The 26,265-nt window shown below is 43.4% G+C and overlaps 1 protein-coding gene across 1 annotated transcript in view; it reads left to right on the forward strand.

Moving 5' to 3' along the window:
• The window catches only part of AOPEP (aminopeptidase O (putative)), a 357,455-nt gene that overhangs the window by 247,527 nt on the left and 83,663 nt on the right, over positions 1–26,265 (forward strand). The window contains exon 11 of the mRNA XM_024753805.1: positions 4,030–4,090. Within this exon, the coding sequence (XP_024609573.1) occupies positions 4,030–4,090 (61 nt within the window). The remainder of the gene's footprint in view (positions 1–4,029; positions 4,091–26,265) is intronic.

Here is a 26,265-nt window from a genome sequence, read left to right on the forward strand (position 1 = left end):
TGTATAAAATCAATTTCCATAGTGATCAGACATGCAGAAGAGTAATTTCCTGTAAGTTCTGGATCCCAGCGAAGTGGAAATGCTTCTGCTTGTCTGTTGTGATTATTTAAGCCACATGATCTCAGAGGGGAAAAATTCACCCTCGGCTTTGACTCTGAGTGTCTTGATTTGAAAAAGTCAGCTTTCAGTTTTACCACTGCTGTATATCCAAGTTCAGAACTAAAAATTCACCTGTACTGTCATCTCAGTAATTATGATCAAAACAGCCAAAATTATGTACATATTTTTTCATAAAACATACAGCCCATTTCTTTCCTGAAAGTTCAGCATTTTCAAACAGTCTCCCATAATTTCCTTGGGAGGTAAGGCTACTTATACTACCTTAAAAAATTGTTTCTGGCAGATGGAGTTAGTGCTTTGATCTTCCTCTCATAGTTTAACATCTCATTCCACGTTAGGAATCTGTAAACAGGCATCAGTGCAGTTTGATGTCTGTGCTGATACTGGTAGTCTAGAAACTGAGATCCTTTCTTTAGCCTGGGCTGACTTTGACCGGTCTTCTTATACTGCAGTTTCTCCATCTGCTAAAAAGCCGCACAACAACTGACACCCACTTCACGAGGATATTATGAGGAATGAAGTGATAATGGTTATAAGATGTATTGAACCTTTCCAGGGGAAAGCGATCTGGAAACACAGGTTCTCTTCATTCACAGGAGAGTGTCTTTTGCTCCTGGATGCAGCTAAACAATGAACTCTCCTGTCCTCATGCTTCTGCCCCTCCTAAGATGCTCCCTATCTCTTTGGAACTGTAATTGAGGGATAGACACGCAGGGCAACCGCAGCAGCGGCCAGGTTACCTTCAGCAGGAGAGATGTGAACAAGAAGTCAGCGTTGGTGAGAGCCAGCGCAGGCCTTCTCCTCCTGCAGGCTTGTCTGCATGATAAATCATGAACCAATGTATCGTGGATTAATTTCCTGAATTAAACGCAGAAAGAAAAGCGAGGGCTTTGCAGCCAGGCAACACAAGTTTGAATCCCAGCTCTTCAAGCACCATCTAGGAGGCCCTGCATAAGGCCCTTAGTCTCTTGGACCTTCATTTGCTCAACTCTAAGATGGGGATAATAATATTGGTCTTGTACAGAACCTCATGCCTGGTAGGCATCCACCGAATGTTTGCCGCAGAGAGAAGCTTTTGCCTGTTCTCAGTCTTCTCCGGTGAAGACTTGAACCTCAGTTAGTAACATGCTGGGACTCAACTCCCCAGCCCCCGCCCTCCTCCATGCCATCCCCCCGCCATGCCACCGCTAAAGAAGTGTCTTTAAGCTAAAATTCCCTGAAGGAAATTTATGTCCCTGTCCTCTTACTCACTCCTCCATGGACACGCACAACAGCTGTTCACCATCTTTTGTAAAAATCGCTTGAAAATGGCTCTGAAGTCACTCCCCAGACTTCTCTTCTTCAGGATATTTAATTCCCAGTTCCCTTGACCTCCCCTGTGGGTCCAATGTGCTTAGCCCTTTGATCATCACGACTGCTTTTTTCTAAATCCTTTTTAAATTCTCCGTCTTAAGTTGTGGCAGGTTTAAGAATGCCCGTTTTCCTAGAATCCACAGCACAATGAAGCTCAGTTCCGAGTCGGACACTTGCTGCTGCCTACTTGGGTATCACCTGAAGGATGGGTGACAGGGGCTTTTGGCCCCAGGGCCCTGGACACAGGAGTGTCTCTCTTTGGCTGGAAAGGAAGTAGATGAATGAGCTGCTTAGATAGAAGCACCAGTGAAGGAAGGACAGGGAAGAAAATGGACCCTTGCTTCTGAATCAGGGCAAACAACTTAGAGTGCCAGCAGGGCCTCCACAGCTGCTCAAGCCCCGGGGCAGCAACTCTTCCCACCCGGGTGCCAGGCAAAGGTGCAGAAGGTTTGCATTCGTTCCAAACAAGAACAGGCCTTCCACTGAGCATTGTCTTCAGTGGAAATTACAAGATTTGTCTTACCTTCCAGCCTCACAAATGTCACTAGAAAATAAAACAACCTCAAGTCTCCTTGGACATTTCTCTAAGTGGCCCTTCTGCCCCACTTTCCTCCTCCTAGCAGATCAGTCATGCCAGTTGAGGGCATTTCCAGCGCCTCTTTCTATGGCCAAGCAAATAAATCAAGCCCAAGAAAGAATAACGATCTTGATTTAAGGTGCTCTGAGAGATGCCTCCTCTCTTCTCGTCGCCCCCATCCCCGGCCCACGTGCACGTGCACACACACTCACACACAGACCTCTGAGGGCACGCATGCATGCACGCACGTGAGCACACTCACACACTTCCACACTCTCACAGCCTACAGAGGGGACTTGGCCATCTGCACTGAGAGTGGTGGTGTTAGATGACAAGAAACAGTGGGGAAAAGCCCAGGGATGGTGGCACCTGGCCTTTCATAGAGACACAGCCAGTAATTCCACTGACCTGGGAACTGGGCAGACAGCCTAGGGAGGTGGTCACTTTCCCCTTATTCACTTCTGGCCTCTTCCCTGCCTGGTCGTCCCACAGGTGGGCATCATCTTGAAAATGAATCCAAGCCGGTTTCTTGCCCTCTTTGTATTTTCTCTGTTTTGAAATAGCAACAGTTGCCTCCCTTAGCAATCTTTGCTTTTGCCCTGGGCAGGGAAGACAGAGGCACACAGGTGACTTGCTTCTCAGTGGAGAAGCAAAGGAAGGGACAGTATCAGTCAGCCCTGTATTCCCCAAGCCCACCCACCTCCTTCCCTCCCTCCCTTCTCACTGTGGTCCAGCCCAAAGCCCAACCAGCACAGGTGTGAGGGGAGTACTTGGCCTTCAGCACCTTAACTAATGCAGACAGCATTGTATCTTTGCACAACTTCTTTACGATTCCAAAGGGAGGGAGGAGGGAATATTACATATATGTAATATAGTATATAAAATTTTAAAAAAATACAGAGCGTAACAACTTGGGAATACCCTACTGGGAAAGGTGATTATTAAAAAGGAATAATCTTTATTGAGTCAACAATGAAATGTGTTTTCATTTATGCAAATAAAAAATATCTATGGGGATCCTCACGCCAAGAACTGTTTTAAGTGCTGGGTTTAGGGAAGTGAGTAAAACAGACTTGGACCCTGGTCTCAGAGAGCTTTGAGCCAGTGAGGAGACAGTTAAAAGTCAAGTAACCAAATAAATTGCAGTCACAAACTGTTGATGGATGCTGTGCCACAGAAGACAGGAAGCATGGTGGGTATGACACACACAGCCTGGGAGAGGCTCCAGGAAGGCCTCTGTGGTTAGAGAGACCAGGCATGAGCAAGAATTATCTAGAAGCCAGGGAGGAATGGCTTAAACTTCAGGAAGACAGTCTGTTGACCCTAAAAATATTGGACACTTAGTACATTTAAGGAGTATTTAAATCAGCAGGGCATGAAACCAAAAGATTTCAGCTTCCTTTGGATCAGACGTAACAAGCAATCATAATATTTCAGAAAAAGCAGAATGAAGGCCTGCTTGAAAACAAGCAACAGAAGCCATGTGTGCTCCATGGCTGTGAGCCTCTCAGGGCTCCAATAATGATTTGTATCATTTTTGCTTGCTGTAGCCCATGGTCACCATAAAGTTGGAATTTCATTTTGGTGCGCTAAGTGCTATAGTGTTCAGATTTCACTTTACTCCACCTCTTTCCAGGAAGCAGTCACGCCTGCTGTGTCCCATGAACATGCCCTATCCTTCCTCCCTGAATGGCACTCCCAACCAAGAAGTTCCTCTCAAGACATTAAAAGCACCTATTGTGGTATGCCTTTGATTCTTAGACTTCATTGTGTGCACTCTCTTTGACTGGAGAGGAGCTGTACTGAACGTGACCGGGTCCCCCTCCTCACTTTAACCTGCGACAGCATTGCGCTTTCTCCCGATTCCTCTGGAAGATTGATGCGGTGATGTGCCCAATAGTTAGAACCATTCTGTGTAATAAGTGCTCTGTAACTTTTTCAGTCCTTTACTTTTTGTTGTTGTTGTTTTATTTTTAAAGGCTTGAGTTGTCTGTTGAAAACATCTTCCAAGACTGGCTGGAGAGTTCCGGAATACCACAGGTGTGCTTAAGATAACTGCTTCCCGAGAGTCTGTGGAGGACAGTAAGGCTTGTGTACTTTGCTTTTCATACTTAGTGTATCCATCATGACAGTGATTTATTTGTATACACTTACAAAAGTAATCCCCTCGCTGAGTTGGAATATCCCTGAGTCAGGAAAATGATGGTCTCCCACCCTCTTAGGCCTGCACGGTGATGTGTGCCTCAGGCCTCTGCCTCTAGTGACCGTGGTGCTGTAGGTGGACGTTCTGGTTGACCCTGAACTGAGTGTTAAATGAGGTCTTGCAAAGCGTGGCGTATACTTTGGGCGGCGTCACCCGGCAACAGGTCAATGCTGCCATCGGGCCTCGAGCTCTGCTGTTTGGATGCGGCCACGTACGCGTGAGCTTGCTTGCCTGCCGCGTTCCTCGGACCGGGCGTACCCGTAGTTTCTCCGTCATCACCCCTGTGCGGCTGCCCTCGACTTCCTCCCCTGGCTGTGCATCTCTACCTCCGGCTGCTCTTCTCATCTGAGGGAGCAGTTTAGATTCATTTCTCTGTCTTGGGGACCGGGACCCATCCCTCCTTCAGCTTTCCTTCTCTCCCTCCCTTTCAGCCCATGGGCAACTCTGAGGGAGAGACGGTTCCCAGGCATCCCTCGCTGCGAGGGGATCACCCGGCCTGGAGCCTTCTCTCCCTTCCGCGCTCCCCGGGTCTTGTGCTTCGCGGAGCCTGAAGGGCAGCCCTGAGGGCCGACCCTAGCTGGAGCCTGGGCCCTGAGAAGTCCGAGGGTGGCATCCTGGATGCGGCTGGTCAAAGGACCCTGTAGGCCTGCAACTCTCCCAGCCTGGGCTGGCCCCCGGAGCAGCTGCAGACTCATCATAGTGGGCCCTAGCGTCTGGGAGTGGACCCCCAAGGTGGTGAGAAACTCTGCCCCGGGCCCAGGCAAGCAGCGCTGTTAGCCTGCTCGTTTCTGGTTTCATGACCGGTTATATGAGCTTCCCCTTGGGAGTGTCTGAATGTCAATGAAGGTCTGTGAACCATGAAATTAAGGAACAGAAGGGGCTGTTCTCCATTACCTTTTCATCCCTCTACTCACATCTTTGTCCTGTTCTACCACACGGGGGGAAATATCGGCCACCAGCCACCATGAGCTCATTCCTAAAAAGGACGCATTGCCTTCGGTTCAGGAATGCATGTCACTTGTTAAAACTTATTTGTTTGGCCCAGTCCTTCTGGCAGTGAAGAAGAATAAACACGCAAAACAAAATGGGTGGAATAAGGCAGCACCTGGTCCTGGGAGGAAGTGCTTTCAACTCGTGTATATTATAATGAGCTCCTGTGATTTCTACATCAGTGGCTTCCAAACCAGGCCACTAGCTGAGTACAAAAATCCCGGGAAACAAAGTTAAGGTTTGTCTGAACCTAAATAGCCAAGCCTTGCTCTTCTGGTCTCCGAAGGGGCTGAGGTGAGGGCTGGGTATCCCGCGAAGCCGTCTGCCTTGTGTTCCTAGGCCAGGCTGTTGCAAGGCTCCCAGACATTCTTAGCAGGGCCTGGAAGCTGGGAAGAGTTGGGAGCTCAAAGAGCAGAATCCCACATTTCCTGGCCCAGAACAACAAGGCCACTGTGTTCAACAGTTAGCCCCGAGGGAAGAGAAAAGAAAGAGTCCTTAATCGAGTGCCCAGAAGCAGGCGCACCCCACTCGGGCTGCAGCACTGGGGCTGACCCGCTTGCTCCCAGGAGGCTCTAATTTCCCCTGAAGAAGAAGAGGCTTTGCCACCAGCAGGAGGCTTTTGCTTTTCATTAAAAGGGGGAGGGGTGCGTGGAAGGGAGAGATTTGCCTCTGAGCGGTACTTTTTTTCTAAAGGTCTAGTTGCATTAGTGACAGCTTATAGCATAGACAAGCGTCTCCGCTATAAACTGACGAAACCTGCTGTCAAAACACAGCCAGGTGCAATGAGGCCAACCCGGCTATAAATTGTATTTAAGACCCAACTGGTATTTCCTTGGGTGCTTAACTGTTCGGTAAAAACAACAGCGTCAGACAGAAAAGACCCTGATTTAGTGCACATCTTTCCATTGGTGAATGATCAGACGGCATCTTTTCATTTCTTCACCCATTTTCTGCCATTATTTATGCTGGTGATGGTGATTTACCTGCTCGCAGCCCTTTTCGCTTTCCTTGAGAGTTCCTTCTCGTTTCCACTTCAGTGAAAGACTCTGCGCCCTCTTGTTGCGGGAGCCTCACGGTGAATGGAACACCTTGTTCTTTGTCCCCATCATTATAATATAAAGTTACTGGTGTGTTTGGCCTGGAATGACAACCAGAGCACTGAAATCGTTCTGATGCTCTTTGTTCTCATTGAAAATTTCTGTTCACCAGCAATTGAAGTCATTCACGACAAAAGAGTCACGTTCTACTGGTGAAGTTTTCATTCTACAGGTTACAGAGGCTTTTTGTTTTCTCTCAGGAAGGCTTGCCTTGGGGTTGGCCTCCATTTTCCTTTTTGCCCACATGAATGGAAATCATTTTTTTTTAATGTGGAAATAGCTTCAGCAGCTATAAAAGTAAGCATGAGCCCCAAAGAAGTAAAAGAAATTGGATCCAAACCTCTTTAAAGAAACACCCAACTCTATAAACTTTGACTTTGCAAACAGACTTAAAATTGATTGTGTCGTTGGTATTATAGATTATTTCTTTTATGACTTTTTTCTGACTATAGAAGTATTACATATTGAAATATAAAAAGTTTGTAATAAGAAAATAAAAATGACCCAGAGATAATTTTTTGATAGAAATCCTTTCAGTCATTTTTCTGGTCTCCCTTTTCAAAAATAAAAATGATATGTTCTCTGTAGCAAGTTCAAGCACTACCAAAGTATAAAACATAAAAGCTCTTGCCCCTTTCAGTCTTACTCTGCAGAGATAATCTATGTCTGGTATGTGTCCTTCCACACATTTTCTGTGCTATACATTATGTAAATGTATATCCTTTTAAAAAAAGTGGAATCTTATTATCCAAACTTAAGGTTTTCATTTAAAAATATATCTTAAGCAATTTCCCATATCCCTTGAGATAATTCAAGAGCAATGATTTTTAACAGCTGCATAGCTTTCTAATAAGTGGTACCATAATTTAATTTACTCAGACCCTCCCAACTGTTGGAATAGTATACGTTATTTCTAAGAAAGTTGCCCGTTCTGCTAATTTGACAGTTCTATAAATAGATTTTTATTTCTTTTCATGTTTGCCCAAAGATCTCCTCCCACCACCGGCCCATATGTACATATATTCCAATCTTTTTTTTAAACATTTCTATGCAAATACGTTAGAAATAACTTTTCTCCCTCCAGCCCTTCCTCTTTACTTCTTTATTTTAGTTGTTACAGAACTCTCTGACTCCTCCCTTTCTTTGATTTCCTGCCCACTTTACCTGATATCCTTATGTAAATTTATAATTTTCTTTCCTTTCCTAGCACCTCCCCCACTTTTTCCTTATATTTTGCTTGGACTAGTGCAGTAGCTAGTTGCTCTTTTAGCCACCAAGCTGTCACCCTTTCCATCCATCATCTACATCAATGCTAAGTGAATCTTCCCCCAAACACAGCTTACATCCCTCCTCACCAGAAACTTTTTTCCCCATTTAGAACAATCTCTTTGGCTTGCTGTTTGAGGCTGTCAGCAGAACTGCCCCAAGCTACCTTTTTAAACTTTATTTTCCACCACTGCTAGGCATATGCCCAATTATAATTATCAGTCTCCAAATAGTTATGAGCTGAAGTTTAATTTTAATATAATCTAAATTTAAATTGAAAATCTAATAATACAGTCATGCTTTGGAACAACACGGGTGTGTGAATGAATCCACTTTTTCAACTGTCAATTCTGTGAAATCTAAATGCAGACCAAGCATTTCTGAATCAAATTTAGCATCCAATTGAGACAGACTATGAAAACACATCGGATTTAGACGACTTATACAAAAAAGTGAAGGTAAAATATATCATTAAAGTTTTTAAAATAGTGGCTACATGTTGAAATGATTATATTTCCAATACATGATAACCCAATGTATACATACCCAAGAAAATATATTATTAAAATGAATTTTAGCTGTTACAGCTTACATTTTATATGTGGCAATTAGAACATTTTAAATGACAAATGTGGCTTGCATATATTCATATTGAATAGTGATGCTCTAAAGCTATTAGTTGAGTTAAAATCTGAGTGCATAATGCCTTAAAATCCCTCACTGAATAGATATAATTGAAATCATTTGTATTTTTGTCAAACGTATGGATAAAGATGGAGCTGGCCAGTCCATAGACGCCCTTCAATCTGCTCTGGTGGCATGGATGATCATAATGCACGGGTAAGGGGTCGGATGCTGCTTTCACAGCAGGCGTTCATAAGGGTATGAACGAATTACCAGCCTCTCTTCAGTTCTTAATTTCAACTCCCAGGTGACCCATTTCCCAAGGTGCCAACAAGTAACACAGTAATGCTGGTGAACCTCACAGCCCTTCTATGGCTTGGGCTACTCTTTGGGGAAAGCGCTCAGCAACCTTCAATGGCAAAGTCACGGGCAGCGGTGGCAGCAATGGGGATAGAGAGGGTGGGTAATGGCCAATCACATAAAGTATCCTAGAAATAGGCAGGAGTCAAGCTCCCAGGATTTAGAACATCAGGTTATTGTGTCATCTTGGGAAATGCCTCTCCTTTCTAAACAAACACCTGCAAGTTGCCAAAGCCCACACAAGCAAATGATGGAAAACTGAAGTCTTGTAGGGAAAAATGCTGCAGTCACAAAATTGAGGAAACTTGATAAGACATGATGCAAAAGAGACTCCATGTCACTGGGGCCATGATGTGATTTTAGCACAGAGCAAGCCAGGTGGTTTGTTAGAGGAATAACTTGTAGGCTTCTTTTAGCACAGATTACGTGCTATTATCAACATAATTTAAAGGCCCATTAGGGTGCTTAATCTTAGTGGTATCTATAAAAATTCTACATTTAATGGTCATTCAAGAAAACTGAGACTGGTTATTTTGCAAATTCCAGAGAAATCATATTTTTCAAATTATATGTGTTATGAGATCCTTGGTTCTTTTATATCAATAATAGCCGTGGCCATAATGTGGTGTGGGTTTTGGGCTCCTAGTAATTTTGCTGTCATTCTTGTTCAGTGGTTAGATTAACAATTTCTAAGTGACTAAACATCTTGTCAGGGATCCTTGGAGATACGTTCTCTGTCCTCACTTGGGGCAGGGCCTGCATTGTCGATGAGTCACCACTGTCACTTACCGTTCATCGAAGTGATGGCCCCTCTTCCCACAAGCTCCACAGAGTGATATACTGCTTGGCAGTCACAAGAGACGAGGAGAGATTTTATTGAAATACTTTCATTTTTAGCCTAATTTTCTTTATTTCTGGCATCTGTGGCTTTGTGAGCATATTAGTCAGCTCAGGCTGCCATAACAAAATACCAAACTAGGTGGCTTAAACAACGGACATTTGTTGTCTCACAGTTTTGGAGGATGGAAGTCCAAGATCAAGGTGCGGGCAGGTTTGGTTTCTCCCAAGACCTTTCTCCTTGGCTTGCCGATGGCCACCTTCTTGCTGTGTCCTCACATGGTCTTTCCTCTGTGTGTGTAGAGAGCTCTGTCTTAATCTCCTATTCTTATAAGGACAGCGGTCCGATTGGATGAGGCCCCACCCATGTGATCTCATTTTCCTTTAATCACCTCTTTATGGGCCCTGACTCCAACACAGTCACATTCTGTGGAACTGGGGGCTAGGACTTCAACATGTCAATTTGGAGGGTACAAGTTTAGCCCACAATAATGCTGATTCCCAATATTTCTCTGATTAGTTCCACATTTCTTGTGAATCCTTTCAAAGTGACCTATAAAAATCACTCAAGTCAACCGTACTGTATTTTATTCCCTTATAAATGAATATGCTTTGGATATAACTTTTTTGGTCCCAAACGACATTAGCATCCTGTCCACAAAAATTTAAAGTCTCTGATGAAATGAGAGACAAATGTGGGAAGGAAGAGTCCATTCTCCCAGGGCGAAGTAGGTAATTGAAGGTCTGTGCCAGGCGTTGTGTATTATTGGGGGGCATCCGATTTGACACTGTCCAAATGTATTGACCTCTTCACAGTGTAAGGCACCACATGAAACAGGAGACATTTTCCTTTGGTGCCCCAAATGAAAGCACTCTATCTTTCCTTCTTTTCTCTCCCTTTCAAAACCTGATTTCCAGAAAGAATTTGAATCTCATTCACAGTAATCTACGACTAGACACCAAGTGAATAGTAAGGATTAAAAGTGTTTCCTCTCCCTTGAAGATTTCCTTTGTAACTGTGTCAGATCTTAGGCTTCGACAAAACTGTCAAGCATCCCAGACCAGATGGATGAGATTTGCTAGGGGACGCTTCTTCCAGGATCTGAAATCATACCTCCCAGCCAGGTGCCTGCCTTCCCTGCCCCTTCCCTTCTTTCTGTGGATGTTGCCCGTATATCTATCCTTTACCAGGGACTGTGCATGACTCAAAGATGAGAGAAACACAGGGTTCACCCTTAGGATGCTTAATAATTCAGTGGGAAAAATAGATACACAAATAACCGACCTAAGGCAGAGAGCCGTGAGTGGTGTAAAAGTAACTCACTTTTAGAGTTGGGAAGAAAGAGGTCATTTTGCATTTGTGGAGGCAGAAAGGATTGAGGTGCCATTTAAACTTCAGTCTTGAAGGACAGGTAGGGGAGAAGGTCATTTCAGGCAGGGGGAGTGACATGTTCAGCGTCTAGTGGTGGAAACTAAGTGTGCATGTTTGAGCAGCATGGGGCAGAGTCAGATCTCAGTGATGGGGGTGAGGGGAGGTGTTGATTAACTAGCTTGTCATAGCATGATTGAGGCTCTGTGGGTAGTGCCTCAGGACAAGGGGAATGGAGGCAACTTCCCTGGGGGGAGGAGCGGAGGAAAGGACCCACCCTCCTAAGTGAGCCTTACTCTCACTCTCAGCTCACTTGCCCCAAGCCCCGGTCCCTGCCACACTCTAACCAAGGCGATTCCACCCCCCAAAATAGACAGGTGAATGCAACTCATAGTGATAAAATGCATCAGGTGAAGGCATTTTGACTATCACTTGGAACAGTGATCTCTCCCTCTCCATTTTCCTTCTTAGGAAGTAGTTTATTGCTGCCCACTTTGCATGGAGAGCAGGATCTGCGAAGCGGGTTGATTAGTGAGGCAGGACACAGCCAGACTGCACGGGGCTGAATGTGATGATGGAGAGTTCTCACAAAATGCACCGAAGGCTCGCAGAAAGAGTGCTGGTGCTTGAGTGGCAGTTAGATACCTGGACAGGTGGGCCAGCAGCCTTGCTGGAAAGAATACTCCCTGGATGAAGGGCCAAGTCTTTCCCCTCCACGCAGGTACCAGGGAGTCTCATGGAGTGAGAGGCACAGTTAGAGAGACTTTTGCTCCTTGGTTTTCAACTTTTGAAATTTTATGTCTAGAAGCTATTCATTTACATGGATACATGGATACTTTTAAAAAGCATCATTAGGGGCTTCCCTGGGGGCGCAGTGGTTGAGAGTCCGCCTGCTGATGCAGGGGACACGGGTTCGTGCCCCGGTTTGGGAAGGTCCCACATGCCGCGGAGTGGCTGGGCCCGTGAGCCGTGGCCGCTGAGCCTGCGCATCCGGAGCCTGTGCTCCGCAACGGGAGAGGCCACAACAGTGAGAGGCCCGCGTACCGCAAAAAAAACCAAAAAAAACTACAGGTCCCAGACTCAGGCCACACCCTCTGAGTGAGGATCGCCATAAGGAGGGCTGGGACCGACTGATAGAATCCATAATTATGTCATCTTCTGAAATATATTCTGTGAAAAGGGTTCTCCTTCTTTGCCGAGTACAATCTAAACTCTTAGAGGCCTTCACGTTTATGTTCTTCCTGAGCAATCCAAATATTTGGCTTTGTGGTTTAGTTTATTCATTCAACCAATATGCCTAGCCTTGCGCTGGGCCGTGGACATAACAAAGCTGAAAGGGCACAGCCCCTGCCCAGGAGCCCATGGTTTGTGGGAGCATCTGCGAACCAACCATTGTTCAAGGTGTGCTCAGGGGGCCTCTGCTCTGAGTTTGAGACCTATGGGGAACCGTAGAGGTTGACTTCTGTATTTGCCAAGTTCAGCCAGGAGGCCAAGTCCATTAGAAGACAACATGCTTGGAGGCTGGAGACTCGGCTGTACCACCCCCATCCCCCCTGCCCCCTCTTGGTCACAAGTTGGCCAGCTTATTGTGCAAGGGAGCCCATGTGATTGTCCTCAAGGTGCAGTGACTGGTGGGTCATGTTTGAACACACAGGCATTACCTGTTCTTCAGGTTCATACATATTGTACACCCACAGAAAGATTCACTTAAATAAGGACACTGTAGCTCTTGTAAAGAGTGATTCTGTTTAACAGGATTTCCCTGAGCATTGCTTTATCTGTTTCATAGAGAGAGATCTTTAGAAAGAAGGAGCAAGGTAAACTCAAAGAACTATGACAAGGATATCAACTTCGGATTACAAACCTTTTGTCAATAGAAAAGACATTCAGTTCTGCCTTTTAAGAACTGCCCCCATTCTCTCTTCTATTAGGCTGAAGACATACTCTGGTAGACTCTTCATCAAAGGCACGTTATTCTATATTTGCATCGTGCTCTTCCCACACCTGGGGGAAAGCCCTGAGACCTGGCAGTGCAGTGAGTTGTGTACATGGGTGCACACACACGCAGGCCTCCTTGACTCTTTGACATCACACAGCATCATTGTTCATGCTGGTGTTCAGATCTGCATCCCAGGCCTGGGGGCATCAGCTCCTACTGTGGCCGTTCACAGTGCTCACGGGATTTCTGCCCATCTCTGCTGCCAGAGCACCTGCTGACAACAAAAGCTATTAGGAACACTTGGCTGCTTTTAGAACATGGGGCTTTTTTCTCCTCTTTTGTGGAGAGCCATCACGTCGTATAAAATAGGTGTACATTTAATATCTGTGTGGTACATATCTCTTGGGTGTGGCCTCTATTGCTTCATGGTTAAAGTTTAGGCTTTTCTGGTGTTGCAGGACTTTCAGTCTGCTTTAGAATCTTTGGTAGGAGCAAGTCTTGGAGAAGAGCTCATCTGTTCATCCGTGGGGTAGCTGTGCCCAAGCTCATAGCCCTAGTTAATGGCAGAGCCAGGACTTCGCTCTAGGACCCTGAGTCCTCAGTCTACCTAAGACATTTTATATTTTTAGCAGAGTTGCTTTTAATCCAAATTAGCTTGGTCCCATTCTTGACTTAGTTTTTACAAGACATATAAAGAGATAATAAATGAATACAGCAGAAAGCCTGAGCAGGGATGATTTTGAATTTAATTAATGACTGCTGTTCTTCCTGAATATGTTCATTTCTGTTCTTTACAGGGCCAAAAAAAAAAAAATGTGCTTTGTGTGTACAGTAATGTGAATCTCACATTCCGGGGCTTTTCATATGTGTCACAGGTATACACGACCCTCTTCCATTTATATATATCTAGATGGTAGCCCTGTATGTCTGACAAAATATTTTGCATAGAAAGTATGGGGCATTCGGGGCTTCCCTGGTGGCGCGGTGGTTGAGAGTCTGCCTGCCGATGCAGGGGACGCGGGTTCGTGCCCCAGTCCGGGAGGATCCCACATGCCGCGGAGCGGCTGGGCCCCTGAGCCATGGCCGCTGAGCCTGCGTGTCCAGAGCCTGGGCTCCGCAACGGGAGAGAGGCCACAACAGTGAGAGGCCCACATACCGCAAAAAAAAAAAAAAAAAAAATACGGGGCATTATTGTACTGAAGAGCTGGTATCTTTTTTGGAGTGAATGAATGCAAGTGTGTGTAGAGATTAGGTCTGTTGTCTTTGGAAAGATAGATACAACTATTCCTCTCTTGAGTTGGAAACCAAATTAAATAATAAATACCAGGTGGCCAAAACAACAAGTGAGAAAAAGCAATTGGTTGAACAAAAAAGTGTCTTTATGTACCTTCTAAAGCATTTAAGGGATGGTTCCCGTATCTGCTTATTTGCTTTCAAAAGCAAATGCCAACTAGAGTCCCTGGCTTTTGCCCTCGTTTGTCCCCTCTGCTGACCCAGAGGAGGAGAGTGTCAGTGTCACAGCCCAGTGGCAGCCAACCAGCAAGTGTATCACAGGTCAGGGTAACAGTCAATGATTGTCAAACTGTCCAAATCCAAATGTGTGTTTAAAACAGGGCAGCGTTCGTGTCACACATATCTCTGAATGGCAGTTCTCCAGGATTTATTGACGCTTGGTAACGAGCGTGTTCAGCTCATTCAGCAGAAGACCCCATCCTTCCAGGTCAATCCTCCGCTTTGAGCCTTTACAAGCTCAGTATTTTCTGCTTCTGATCCTGTCTAGTTATAATTGCTACCATCACACTCTGAGTGGGATTCAGACAGTCTGATGCATAAAATGCAAAGCTGCATTATTCTGAGGTTAGTGAACAAGAGTGGAGGCTGGATGGAGGAGCAGAGTCAAGCGTGTTATATGCAATGTGCTGTTTTCACAAAGCATGTGGTAGTGAAGTTTTGTTCTGCAATAGTCTATGTTGGATGAAGGAGATAACTGATACATTAGATGCAGCTTTGGAGAGAGCCCTGCACCACTAAGCTGTGTGCCTGTGGGCGAGCCACTTGTCTTCTCTGAGTCCTCACTGCTTCTTTGGGGAATGAGGGGAACAGGCTTAGGTGAAGGTCAGAGCCACTTTGAGCCTCATGTCACCGTATGCTGTGCCCAGTACCTCGCTGAGGCCTCAGCTCCTGGTTACCTCTGAAAGGAGGAAGTTGGAATTTACTTTTCCTCTGAGTGTCTTCCTTTCCTCTTCAGGAATCTGTTGAATTGCCCTCAGACTGAAAACTTGCCCTTAGTTAGGAGTGATATTGGGAGAGTTTTCATATGTTTTGTCCTGAGTGGTGTTTTACAAATGTACACCATCAAAAAAAAAAAAAACCCTGTTCATGCCTTTCTTTTCTCTTCCACTGGAAAATTGCTATATGAAAGGTTATTGGGAGAAATCTTAAGTAATAATCAATCTGCCAGAGCATTTATGCTGGTTGATCATTGAAGGATAGGCACTTGCTACTAATTAAAATCAATTATTCACAGATATTAACCTGTTTGACCCTCAGGAGATGAAAAAAATTTTGGTAGGGTTGTTAATGTCTTAAAATTCCTGTGTATCAATAAAAACTGCAGGTGAGTTTTACCTTGGACCGTGGCAACTATTGCTAGGATACATTTTGAGACATAGAAGTAAGTACTGGTATATGTCTGTTGTCCAAATGACCTTGGGAAACATCGTCCAGTGAATTCTAGGTTGCTTTTTGAAGGAGGGGAAAACACTGGGGGCAAATGCTCCAGAAGGAGCACTTCATTTTTATGCTGCTTTTATAGTTAAATCAGAGTATTTGCCACTTGAAAAATAAAAACAGAGCCAATAATGAAATATTTGTGAGAAATTGCTACAGTGATTGCTGCATAGTTTGTAGCAGAATATTGCAGTGCTCCTTATATTGAGAAAGTAGAACCTATTAGGTGTTGAGGTATAACAAGAAATGATTACACCCAGATGCTTTCCTAAAATTATATTTTCAGTGCATTTCTATGTCTGTTACAAACTGTGCTACATGCTAAAAATATTTTCCTTTGTAGGCCGAGGGAAATTTCAAACCACATCGAGGGCATCATAGATCAGATGGTTTTTCTTAAGAGTGTTAAGGGCATCCTGGTTGTTATCAGCCCAGACTTTACAATATGATATTATTTATGCCCCGAAGAGTCACAGTTCGGTTCTTAATTTCAGCAACTTTATTGGCATGAAAATGCATGGGAGCTAGGCCAGAGTCAATACATCAGAATGGAGGACCGAGACTCTAGGGGCACAAGTGACGATGCGACTAGACTGGAGAGAGCCCCTTCATCCCTGTGGCCTGTTGCCCTGGGGAGAAGTCACCCCCCAGGTCCAGTGGCTCCTTTGGCCTTTGCTCCAAGCACTCCACCTCCTTTTCCCTCTGTGCTCTCTCCCTTTTCCCTCAGCTGTGCGTGCTGAAACTTCATATTTTGTGCGGCCAACCAGAGACACATTCTCTTTAAGACTCTTCTTGGTTGTATTTATTACAAAGTTGGCTTCTCCTGAGTTCTCACTGGTTCTCTGCTTCTCAAGTTGTATTTCTTCATCACTGTCATTGATTTTGTGATTGAGGGATGTCTGCCTGGGTTTGGCATAAATACTTATAGTGAATTAAACTGTAAATGGGTAAATCCAAGAATATATAGGTAGTGTAACTCCCTATAGAATTGTATTTGTTATTTAATCCTTCTCCCCTCCCCACAGTGCACTGGGGTATACTGTTTTGCCTATTAGAATATCCAGAATGAGAAAAGGGCCATCATTTTCCTGAGTAGGTGCATTTTATTGCGTATACTGCTTAGTACATTATACGTAATTGCTATATACTCTTTCTAGTCACAGCTCTCTAAGACTGACATCATTATTATACCCATTTTATAGATGAGGAAAAGCAAATCTGTCTAACTAGAAAGCCCAAGTTCTTAATTATTATATTGGTTTTAAATGCATGTAGCTACTATCAGGATTTTAGATGTTTTTGCATCTAGCACCAGATCGTGCTGGTATCTTCAGAGAAGAATGTAGAAATATCAAATTTCATTTTACGGTCTTTCTGTAACAACAGTGGGCTTATTGTTTTGAGCGAGGTGGGGTCAGAAACAGCACGATCTCCTTTATAATCAGGCATACGAGGAAGAGAACTTGCTCCATTTTGTCCACCGGTCCTTTGGGAAGGGACAGGCAGTGGTTTGCAGCGCCTCAGACGTGTCATATCTCTGCAGGTTCTGTCCAGTGGCATCGTGTCTGTGTGGTGGCTTTTTATTAGGATGTCACAACTCGATTATTTTGAGACCTTTCAAAGGTTACTTAGGTTCATAATACGAGACCGGCGTTGGCTTCTGAGGGGAAAGAGGAAGGGAATTAGCATTTACTGGTCTACTTGGTGCCTCTCCCTTTATGCACCATCTCATTTTGTCCTCAGCACAGCTCTGCGAGGCAGGTTTCCTAAGGGTTGTGTGACATGCTCAGGGTTACATAGCTTCTAGATGGCGAGAATGGAGGGTGCCTAGGTCTAAGTTCTCAGGTGTGTATTTCCCATTACACATGGCTTTGTACAGAGGTACTTAAGCCACCTTCACAAGCCAGCACCGAAAACAGCAACAGCATATTTGCTTGTACATTAGCATGATTTCCAGTGCCCTTGAACCTGAGAGCAAGGTAGTGAAATAGGAAGTGCTCAAATAGAAGGCAAAGCTAAAACAGACCACAGTATTTAAACTGTAAATTGAAATCCGTAATTATAAAAACAATCAAGTGACCAGAAGATTGTTAGGTTTGAGATTCTAACATACCTAGTATTAATATGAATATAAATTAGCTGGGTGGATTCTTAAATTCTGCATATTAAGAGATGTTTATGAGTCTAATGAAGCTCTAATGTTCTTTGTGGTTCTTTTCCATCTCATACTACTGAGCACAAAAGCTGTGTTGTGTGCAGAATGGCTGGGTTTATCCCTACTAGAAAGAAGTTATGTTTGGTATCTAAAGAACAATGAGAGTTTACTGCCTGGCTGACCAATGGTGGATCAAGTTCACATTCCCGGGCTCCTACTCTCCCACCTACACATGCAGGGGGTGGAAGCAGAGCAAAGGGAGGGAGGATACCTCCTCTTTTCATGGGGAGAGAGAGAGAGAGAGAGAGATGTGAGCTCAGGATTTCCTAATATGGACACAGCTGGGCCTGTGTAGCATTAAACACTGATTTAATCCACCGCTGGAGGAAACATCCTACAGAAAGTAGAGATTAGCAGCCAATTAATTCTGGCCCTTCCCATTTTTCTTCTGGAACATCTCTTATATGGATCTAAATGTTTGGTGAACACACATTCTGGAAAATAGATTTTTTCATATATTATTTACATTTGGGACAGCCATCTCCCCCCAGTTGTGATGGATTTTGTTCTTCCTACACTGTGTGTGTATACGTATGTACGTGTGTGATCCTACTTCTCTAGGATGACTTAGGCCCATTACTCTTGTGACTTTGCAAATTGTGACTTCATGGGGTTCCTTTGGGAGACCAGATGATAGGCAACAGAGTCTGAGTGCCAAGATTTTTAAAAATAGAAATGTTGGAAAAAGAAAAATAGACATGCCGAGGGCCACAGACTCCAGGGGGCACGGGCACTCCATGTGCACACACTTACAGATACCACACCCATTCCAGTTTAGGGAATAACCAAAGGGACCCAGACGTGAGTATTTGCTTTTCAAGCTAGTGAAATGTTAACATACAGGTTTGTGTTTTAAATTAGTGACTAATATCATGGGAATCCCCTGGTGGTCCACTGGTTAGGACTTGGCACTTTCACTGCCGGAGCCCGGGTTCAATCCCTGGTTGGGATTAATAATAATTAATAATAAATAAATAATATAAGGCATTTTGCCAGAGTAGTTTCCCTGTAGCATTGACGTAGTGTGTCTTTCCTAAACAAGGAAGCCCATTTGGTTAGAGCACGGTACCCAAGACTCAAGCTACCGGGTTGCTTTCTGTGTGAAACAGTAGCTTTTGCACGCAGCAAAGGGTCTTTTCCATTGGTAGCCACTGTCCTCTAATCCTAGCCAGCAATCTTCCAAATGCAAAATGCTTGTTTCCAGGGAATGTGTGGCAGCCATCAACATAATTAGAGCATTGTTCACAGGGGATGAGTGGGAAATACCACCTCATGTATACAGAATTCCAGGTCAGCACTAAAATCAGGGTCCCTGAAGACGAGGATCTAAGCTCTTTCAGTCAGGATCCAGAATCATATTAACCAGGAACCCGGAAAAAACTCTAGACAGTCAAATATCCATCCATTCTTGCCTTCCTTCTGGGTAGTGTTGAGATCTTCCATTTCCACTTCTTTTTAATTCTTGTGTGTGTGTGTGTTGTGTGTGTGTGTGTGTGTGTGTGTGTGCGTGCACATAGGCATGCTTAAGTAATCTTGCCCTGAAGTTTATCCCTAAGAGTAAGCTATAGGAAATGCTACCCTAGGTCAGCCTGACAGCCCATCCTGTCCAACTTTGTGTCTGCCATCTGCCCAAAGGGACTTATTGTAATAGAACACAATAGGTGGCTGTCCTCTGTGGCATTGACCTTGAAATTTAGATGTCTCTCAAATGCCTGGAATTTCTTCATAGTAACCTATTAGAGATGGGTCATCATTAAAATGATCCAAACCAGTGGTTCTCAACACAGGCTGCCCACTGGAATTCCTGGTCGGGGAGGGGGGGACTTGTAAACTGACTGATGCCTGGGGCCCACTTTCGAAGATGTGAATCTAAGTGGTCTGGAGTGCCTCCTGGGCACTAGGATTTGTAAACCCTCCTGGTGATTCTAATGAGCAGTCAGGGGTTGGCAACAACTGATCTAAAACCACACCTACATAATTTTATATTTCACCTGTGAAACTCTTTAAGATTATAGTGTCCAAGAATGTTAAGTGCCTGTAAAGAACTGCAGTCATATGGGGATTGAGGAGGATATACTTATACCTGTTTTCTAAAATGTCTGTTTCAATAGACCTTTATGGTATGGGATTATATTTTACAGGCTGTGTTTTAATGTATGGTTGATCTGATCCACATAATAAGCAAATATCTTAAAGCGAGACAGTTGGGCTAGATGTTCCCTAAGCTCTCATGCTGGAGTAGAAAGAACACTACATTTCCAGCCAGGAGGTCTAAGGGCCACACAGTATGAGATATTAAAAGCACTATACTTCCCTGAGACTCAGCCTCTTCATCCTGAAGATGGGAGACAGTATGAGAAACAAACAGAACAGTCTGTATGTGGAAGTGCTTTGTAAACTTAATCTTGTACAAAACTGGCCACTCTGGTTCTTTCTACCAGTTCTGAGGCTCCACGGTCTCTGATATATGTAGTACTTCAGCACTTTTTTTTGTCTTCAGGTCACTTTCCTCCAGCTTCTAGTGACGTTGTGTTGCTTCTTAGTTCCGGTAGTCTACACTTTTGATAAGTAACAACTGCCTTCTCTTGTAAGCACATCGCATGTGTCATTTGATCTTCACAACTCTATGAGAAAGAGGCTTAAAGAGGTCAGACAGCTAATATGTGGCAGAGCCTGGATTCAAACCCAGACAGGCTGTCTGCGCACTCTTTATACCATGCCGCCTTACCGCCTGGTCATACTAGTCTCCTGAGGACAGGGATGGTGTCTTATTCATCTTTGTGTTCACAAAGTCTAGTGCTCTGTTTTGCAGTAGGCGAACTCAATGTGTTTGTTAAGTGAATAACCCGTCTATATGTTCCTCTGGTTTTGATATCAAAAGTGATAAAATACTTGGTTGGTTAACATTTTTATATTAGTCCTCTGTGATGTTTGTATAGTATTATATTTCTTTTTGGCTTTATTTTTTTAACAGTTCTTTTCCTCAAATTTTATAAATAGGGTATAATCATAAGTCCTTACCTTCTATACTTCACTTCTAAGTGTTAATGGAGTGAAATACTAGAACCATAAAATTTTTTTCAGACCCCCTTCCTCCCTCCAAAAGAGAAAAAGAAATTTAAAGAAAGAAAAAATAAACCCAGAATATTTTATTTATTTATACTCCTCCTTGTTCAAAAGAGAGTTAAGCAAACGCTTAGAAAGCAAAATATAGCATGATAAAAGTAAATTAAAATAAGAAAACTGAAGCAATGTGAAAATAACGGTAGGAAAATAAGATGGGGCCAGGAATTACATTAGCATACAATATGTACCCCCTGAAGTTCCTGTACTTGGCTTAATGTAGGGTCACAGAGCTTTCTAGAAGAAGGAAAAAGGATCAATTTGCAGTGTTCATGAGGTAAAACAAACCAGTTGCCTAAGTCCAGCTATTCCTGATGTTGATACTACAGGGAAGTTTTTCCTATGGGTCCTCACAGAAAATTACTATTTAATATAATAAACAACCATCTAAAACCATCCTTACGGTAAACACTGTGATGGATTTTATGGGTTGTTTTTCATAATGCACCTCAATAAAGGTTGATGGCTTCTTCCCAGAATGTAATGCGATAAAAGGAATTTCACAGAGCACCAGTAAGATGCATCCTGCACCAGCTGTGAGGTGGTCTGCCTTAACCCAAGAAAATCTTAGACTCTCCTGGGAAGGAGTTTTGGTATCCGCAAACTCTGTGAACCTCCTGACAATTGGTGTGTTGGGTGGCTGTGCACCTTGGTGTATTTTTCTCTGTGGAGCCAGTAGTTGATAGCAAATGCTTCATCAGATTTTCAGAGGGGATCAAGAAATGGAAGAACTGAGCATGCTACCTCAGGCAAGCTCTGTAAAAGTTTTTGAGCAACAGTGAGTTCAGGGTTATGGTTACTAAGAGGAGAGATTCTGTCAGCCAGGTCACTGCGAAGCAAGTGTGGGATGGATTTCCTTTTTTGAAAACTATGCTTTATAAGGACTTCCACTGAGAAGTTCATTTGGCAGGGCCAAAATCTTCAGAAGGAAATTAGGCATTCATTCTAACATACAGACAAAACGGGCAATAATACAAATTATAATTTTTCTAAAGTCAAATAAGTCAAATATAAAGATATCATAAAGGAATGTTACATTTTAAAATGAAAGAGCAAAATTTAAAGACATAAACATTGGATAACTTTGCCCCTACTCCTTGCTTGTTATTATTTGCAACCTGAACTAACCTTGATTTTATTTCCAGACATGCGTAGACTCTTACCTTCTAATTTACCCTGAATATATGTTGGCTATAGAGCCCTTCTGAAGCCAGCAAAAGCTTCTGGACCTTTCTACCTTGTTTGGTATTAAAAAGTCTTTTGACTTCTTATAGTGGATAGTTTTCCCTCTGCTGTGCATAAGGGAGTATAATTTGCCATCTGAAGCTGTTCGGTCTAATTAAAGGGCTTCCCTCATTAGCCCTTTCAGCCTTCTGGTTACCTAGGAAGGCATGCTGCTGCTTCTCATTCCTCTGGACTGTACCTCATCACCAAGCAGAGGCACACATCCATATTAACAATATGAAATTTGTGTCACTATCATTTTCCAGTGAAAGGAGTCATTTCAAGGAGTTACTTCCTCTCGACTAAAAAAAGAAAACAGAAAAAGGATTTTCCCTCCAAAAGTAATCTCCAGCCACTAGGTTAAGTAATGCTTTTATTTTAAAGCAATGGCATTTTCCTCAGCTTCTGAAATTGTCTTCAGCTGTTACAAACTGCTTTGACAAGAAAGTTTCTTAAAACATTTTTTAAAAAAAAACTTGCATCTCTATTAGACAAGCCATTTTTAAAGATATAATTAAAATAGAAGACATCTGTTTTTAAAAGATAGCTTTAAAGTGCTTTCACCACATTTTCAAAGACAGTTATTAGAGTATTCATCCCCAGCTACAGAATTCAATTTTTTAAAAAGTCGTCTTCTTCAAGTTTCACTGGGGTCCTTCACTGGGGTCCCCTGATGAAGAAAGGTAGATTTAGGTGGACAAAAGGAGAAACGTGTTGAGGTTATATTGAACATGATCAAAGAGAATTAATACTTTTCCAGGGTCATGAAATATGTTAATATTTCATTCCAGATTAAATTCAGCTCCTACCACCATTTTGGGATACAATTTTAGTGAATAATATATGAGGGAATTAGGAACTTTTATTTCCCATTTCTATTTTTATTTTATTTTTTAAAAAAGGTCATTTTAGAAGTACCCTGGCAATGTAACTGAGAACCCATGGTGTCTGCTTTTTAAAAATGTATAATTCTGTGCTCTTTACAAATTAAGATATTTTAGTAGAGCAGGAGTTAATTAGAAAGATCCTCTTCTTAAGATTTTCCCCCATGAAATTTCATATGCCATTTATTCAGTCATTTATTCCTTTATCCTTCCATTCACTTACTTAACACATTTATTGAGCATATACTATGTGCCAGGCAGTGTTTTTAGTGACTGGACAAAAATCAGGAACAGAAGGGACAAGATCTCTTTCTTCCTGGACCTTAAAATCCAGTCGGGGAAATAGATATTTGATAAATTAATAAAAAATAGTTATAATAGAACTGTATAACACAAGAGTGAACCCGAATGTAAACTATGGACTTTACTTAATAATGTATCAAATATTGGTTCATTAATTGTAACAAATTCCTGGCACTGATGCAAGAAATTAATAATAAAGGAAACTGTGGGTTATGTTGGCACATGGGAATTCTGTGCTATCTGCACAAATTTTTCTAAAAAAATAACGTCTCAATAAAAATAAAACATTTTAGGGCTTCCCTGGTGGCACAGTGGTTAAGAATCTGTCTGCCAATGCAGGGGACACGGGTTCAAGCTCTGGTCCGGGAAGATCCCACATGCCGTGAAGCAACTAAGCCCGCATGCCACAACTACTGAGCCTGTGCTCTAGAGTCCACGAGCCACAACTACTGAAGCCCGTGCGCCCTAGAGCCAGTGCTCCACAACGAGAGAGGCCAGTGCAATGAGAAGCCCGCGCACCACAACAAAGAGTAGGCCTCACTCCCTGCAACTAGAGAAAGCCCGCTTGCAGCAATGGACCCAACGCAGCCAAAAATAAATAATTATTTTAAAAATTATTTTAAAAATAATAAAAATAAAAAAATTTAAATATCTATAAAAGATAATTTCTTTCAAGGAAATAAATAGGAAAACACAGTGGGATGACATAATTTGGATTGGGGAGTGAGGAAGACCTTTCTGGGGAAGTGTTGTTTAAGCCCAGCACTAGAAAATAAGTAGGAGCCAGCCAGGCAAAAAAGAGAAGGAAATGCATTCTCAGTAAAGCAAAGTGATACCATTTGAACTACCTTTGTAAATACCATTCTGGTTTCTTTGTGGAAAAGAAAGATTGAGGGGGTGAGTTTGGGGGGCAACAGGACAAACAAGGAGACAAGTTAGTAGGCACTTAGAATGGACCACAGCTTTTGCTACCCACTCAGAGTCCTAGAAGAGCAGGGTAACAGTAGGATGTTTTCTTGCTCAGCTTGTGCCAGAAACCGTTAGATTCTCTGTGAACTGGGTGCTAGCAAGAAAGGAGACTGTCAATGGCCCCGAGATGGTGTTTCCAGGTCTCAGTTCTTAAGATCTTTCCACTGGCTCAAAGGGATTTTTAGAATGAGGAACAATCTTGTGTGTGTGTGTGTGTGTGTGTGTGTGTGTGTGTGTGTGCGTGTGTGTGTGTATTTGAGACCACAACCAGATGAAAATTATAAGGGGAAAAAGCTTTCAAGTACTAACTACCCAGCTGTAACAGCAGATTTTCATAGAAGTCTGTGTAAGGTTTAATTTGCAATAGTTATCTTTCTTCCTGCTGCTGGATTGTTGGAATTTACTTTGGTTTTTGTTTCTTCTAAGACATGTTTTTAAATTGTTGCTAAATCAACAAAGAGGACACTTAAGAGAGGTCCATTTAGGCATGGCACTGTACATCAATATTGAACTGTTTGTATCAGGGAATCTTAGACATGGTGAATTCCCAAGAAAAAAAATTCTAGTGGGTAAAGGGAAATGTCAGTCTGTGATAGATTTCTATTGATTCTGGAACTGTTATTAGTAGCATGGAAGCTTAAATAGTTCAAAGTTTTATTTCCATTTAAAATTAAGCAGCTCTGCAATTACATAATCCACTTCATCATTTGTAATTTTAACCTGCCTATATTGATGTGCATTTGAGGCTTGCAAGACTATCTATTTTTGTGCATTTCGTTTACAGTAAAAAAAATTGTATGTGATGGTTGTACATTATATATAAAAAGATTCGATAACACCTTGAAAAACTCCTTAGCAAACGAGCATGCATTTCATAGCACTTAACTAATACCAGTTAATATGTTGATTTAACTCTACATAGTTTTTTTTTGTTTTTTTTTTAATTCCTGTTAACACAAACACCAAGTCAAGACTCTCCCGTTTGACCGTTTGAGCAGTCCTGTTGTTTGTTTTAGGAAACAGAAATGCATCATCAATGTAATTTTAAGTTAGTCCAGTTATGAATCTGGGATGAAGGGATAAAATAAAGTTTTCCACTCTGATGTCTCCATTAAGAAGCTCCCCTTTGTGTAAAATACTCCATGGCAAAGTTGCTTCTATTTAAAGTAGTGAGTTTGATCTTGGCTTTGATCTAAAGCTTTTGATCTTGAAAGAAGGATGGAGTAGCAATAAAGAGAGGGCAAGACAGATTTTCTTTAAAGAAATGCGATAAAGTTAAAGGAATGGTCAACATCAGCAAACGCGAGTGCGACCCGACTCTTCTCCCAAAGCTCTCACCCCCCAGGCTGGTTCAGCCCACTTCTGATGAGGATGGAAAGAAAGCCTTTTGGGGGTCGGCGGAAAAGACTGAGGGTATCTCACACTTTTATAAACCGAGTGGAAAGTTTACCCCTATTTATGAAGACGTATTGACCCCTTCTTAAATTCTACTAGTCGCTTTGGAGGGGTCCACAGGCCGGGCAAGCGCGGCGCCGGCCGGGCTCACCCAGAGCGCGTTAGCTCCCGCGACGCGCGGGCGGAGCCCCGGGTTCGCCTTTCACGCGCTCGCGGCTTCTCCCCCAGGAGGTCACCTGCCACCGCCCCGGAGTCCGGAGGGGCCACTGAAAAAGGTCAACTCAATGGCGTCTAATCCATTCCCAGAGAAAACTCCATTAGGAAAGTTCCTTTCCCTCCGCGAAGGCCATCTGGACACTTAGGTTTCTGACCCGAAGGGCGAGTTCAGGCTGGCCGCGGGGTTGAGGGAGCTTTTGCCGCTAAGCTTTTTCGCCTGCCGGCGGGCAGCAATTCTGCTCCCACCGCGGTCAAAAAGCCCTTTCGCGGTACCCGGGGTCCCGCAGGCTTGTGGGCTGGAAAGGTAAGCGCGCGGGCCGGAGATCGGCCCGCGCGTGGGAGGGCGCGGGCAGGACGCAGGGAGGAGAAGAAAGATGTTTGCGAAGAGAACAATAACACAGGCGGAGCGCCGGCGGGGGTGGGGGCGGAGGCGACCTGCGGGGAGGGCGGCGCGGCCGCCTATACCTTTAA

The sequence above is a fragment of the Neophocaena asiaeorientalis genome, unplaced genomic scaffold (assembly GCF_003031525.2).
Source record: "Neophocaena asiaeorientalis asiaeorientalis breed wild unplaced genomic scaffold, Neophocaena_asiaeorientalis_V1.1 scaffold220, whole genome shotgun sequence".
Taxonomy (NCBI): Eukaryota; Metazoa; Chordata; class Mammalia; order Artiodactyla; family Phocoenidae; genus Neophocaena; species Neophocaena asiaeorientalis.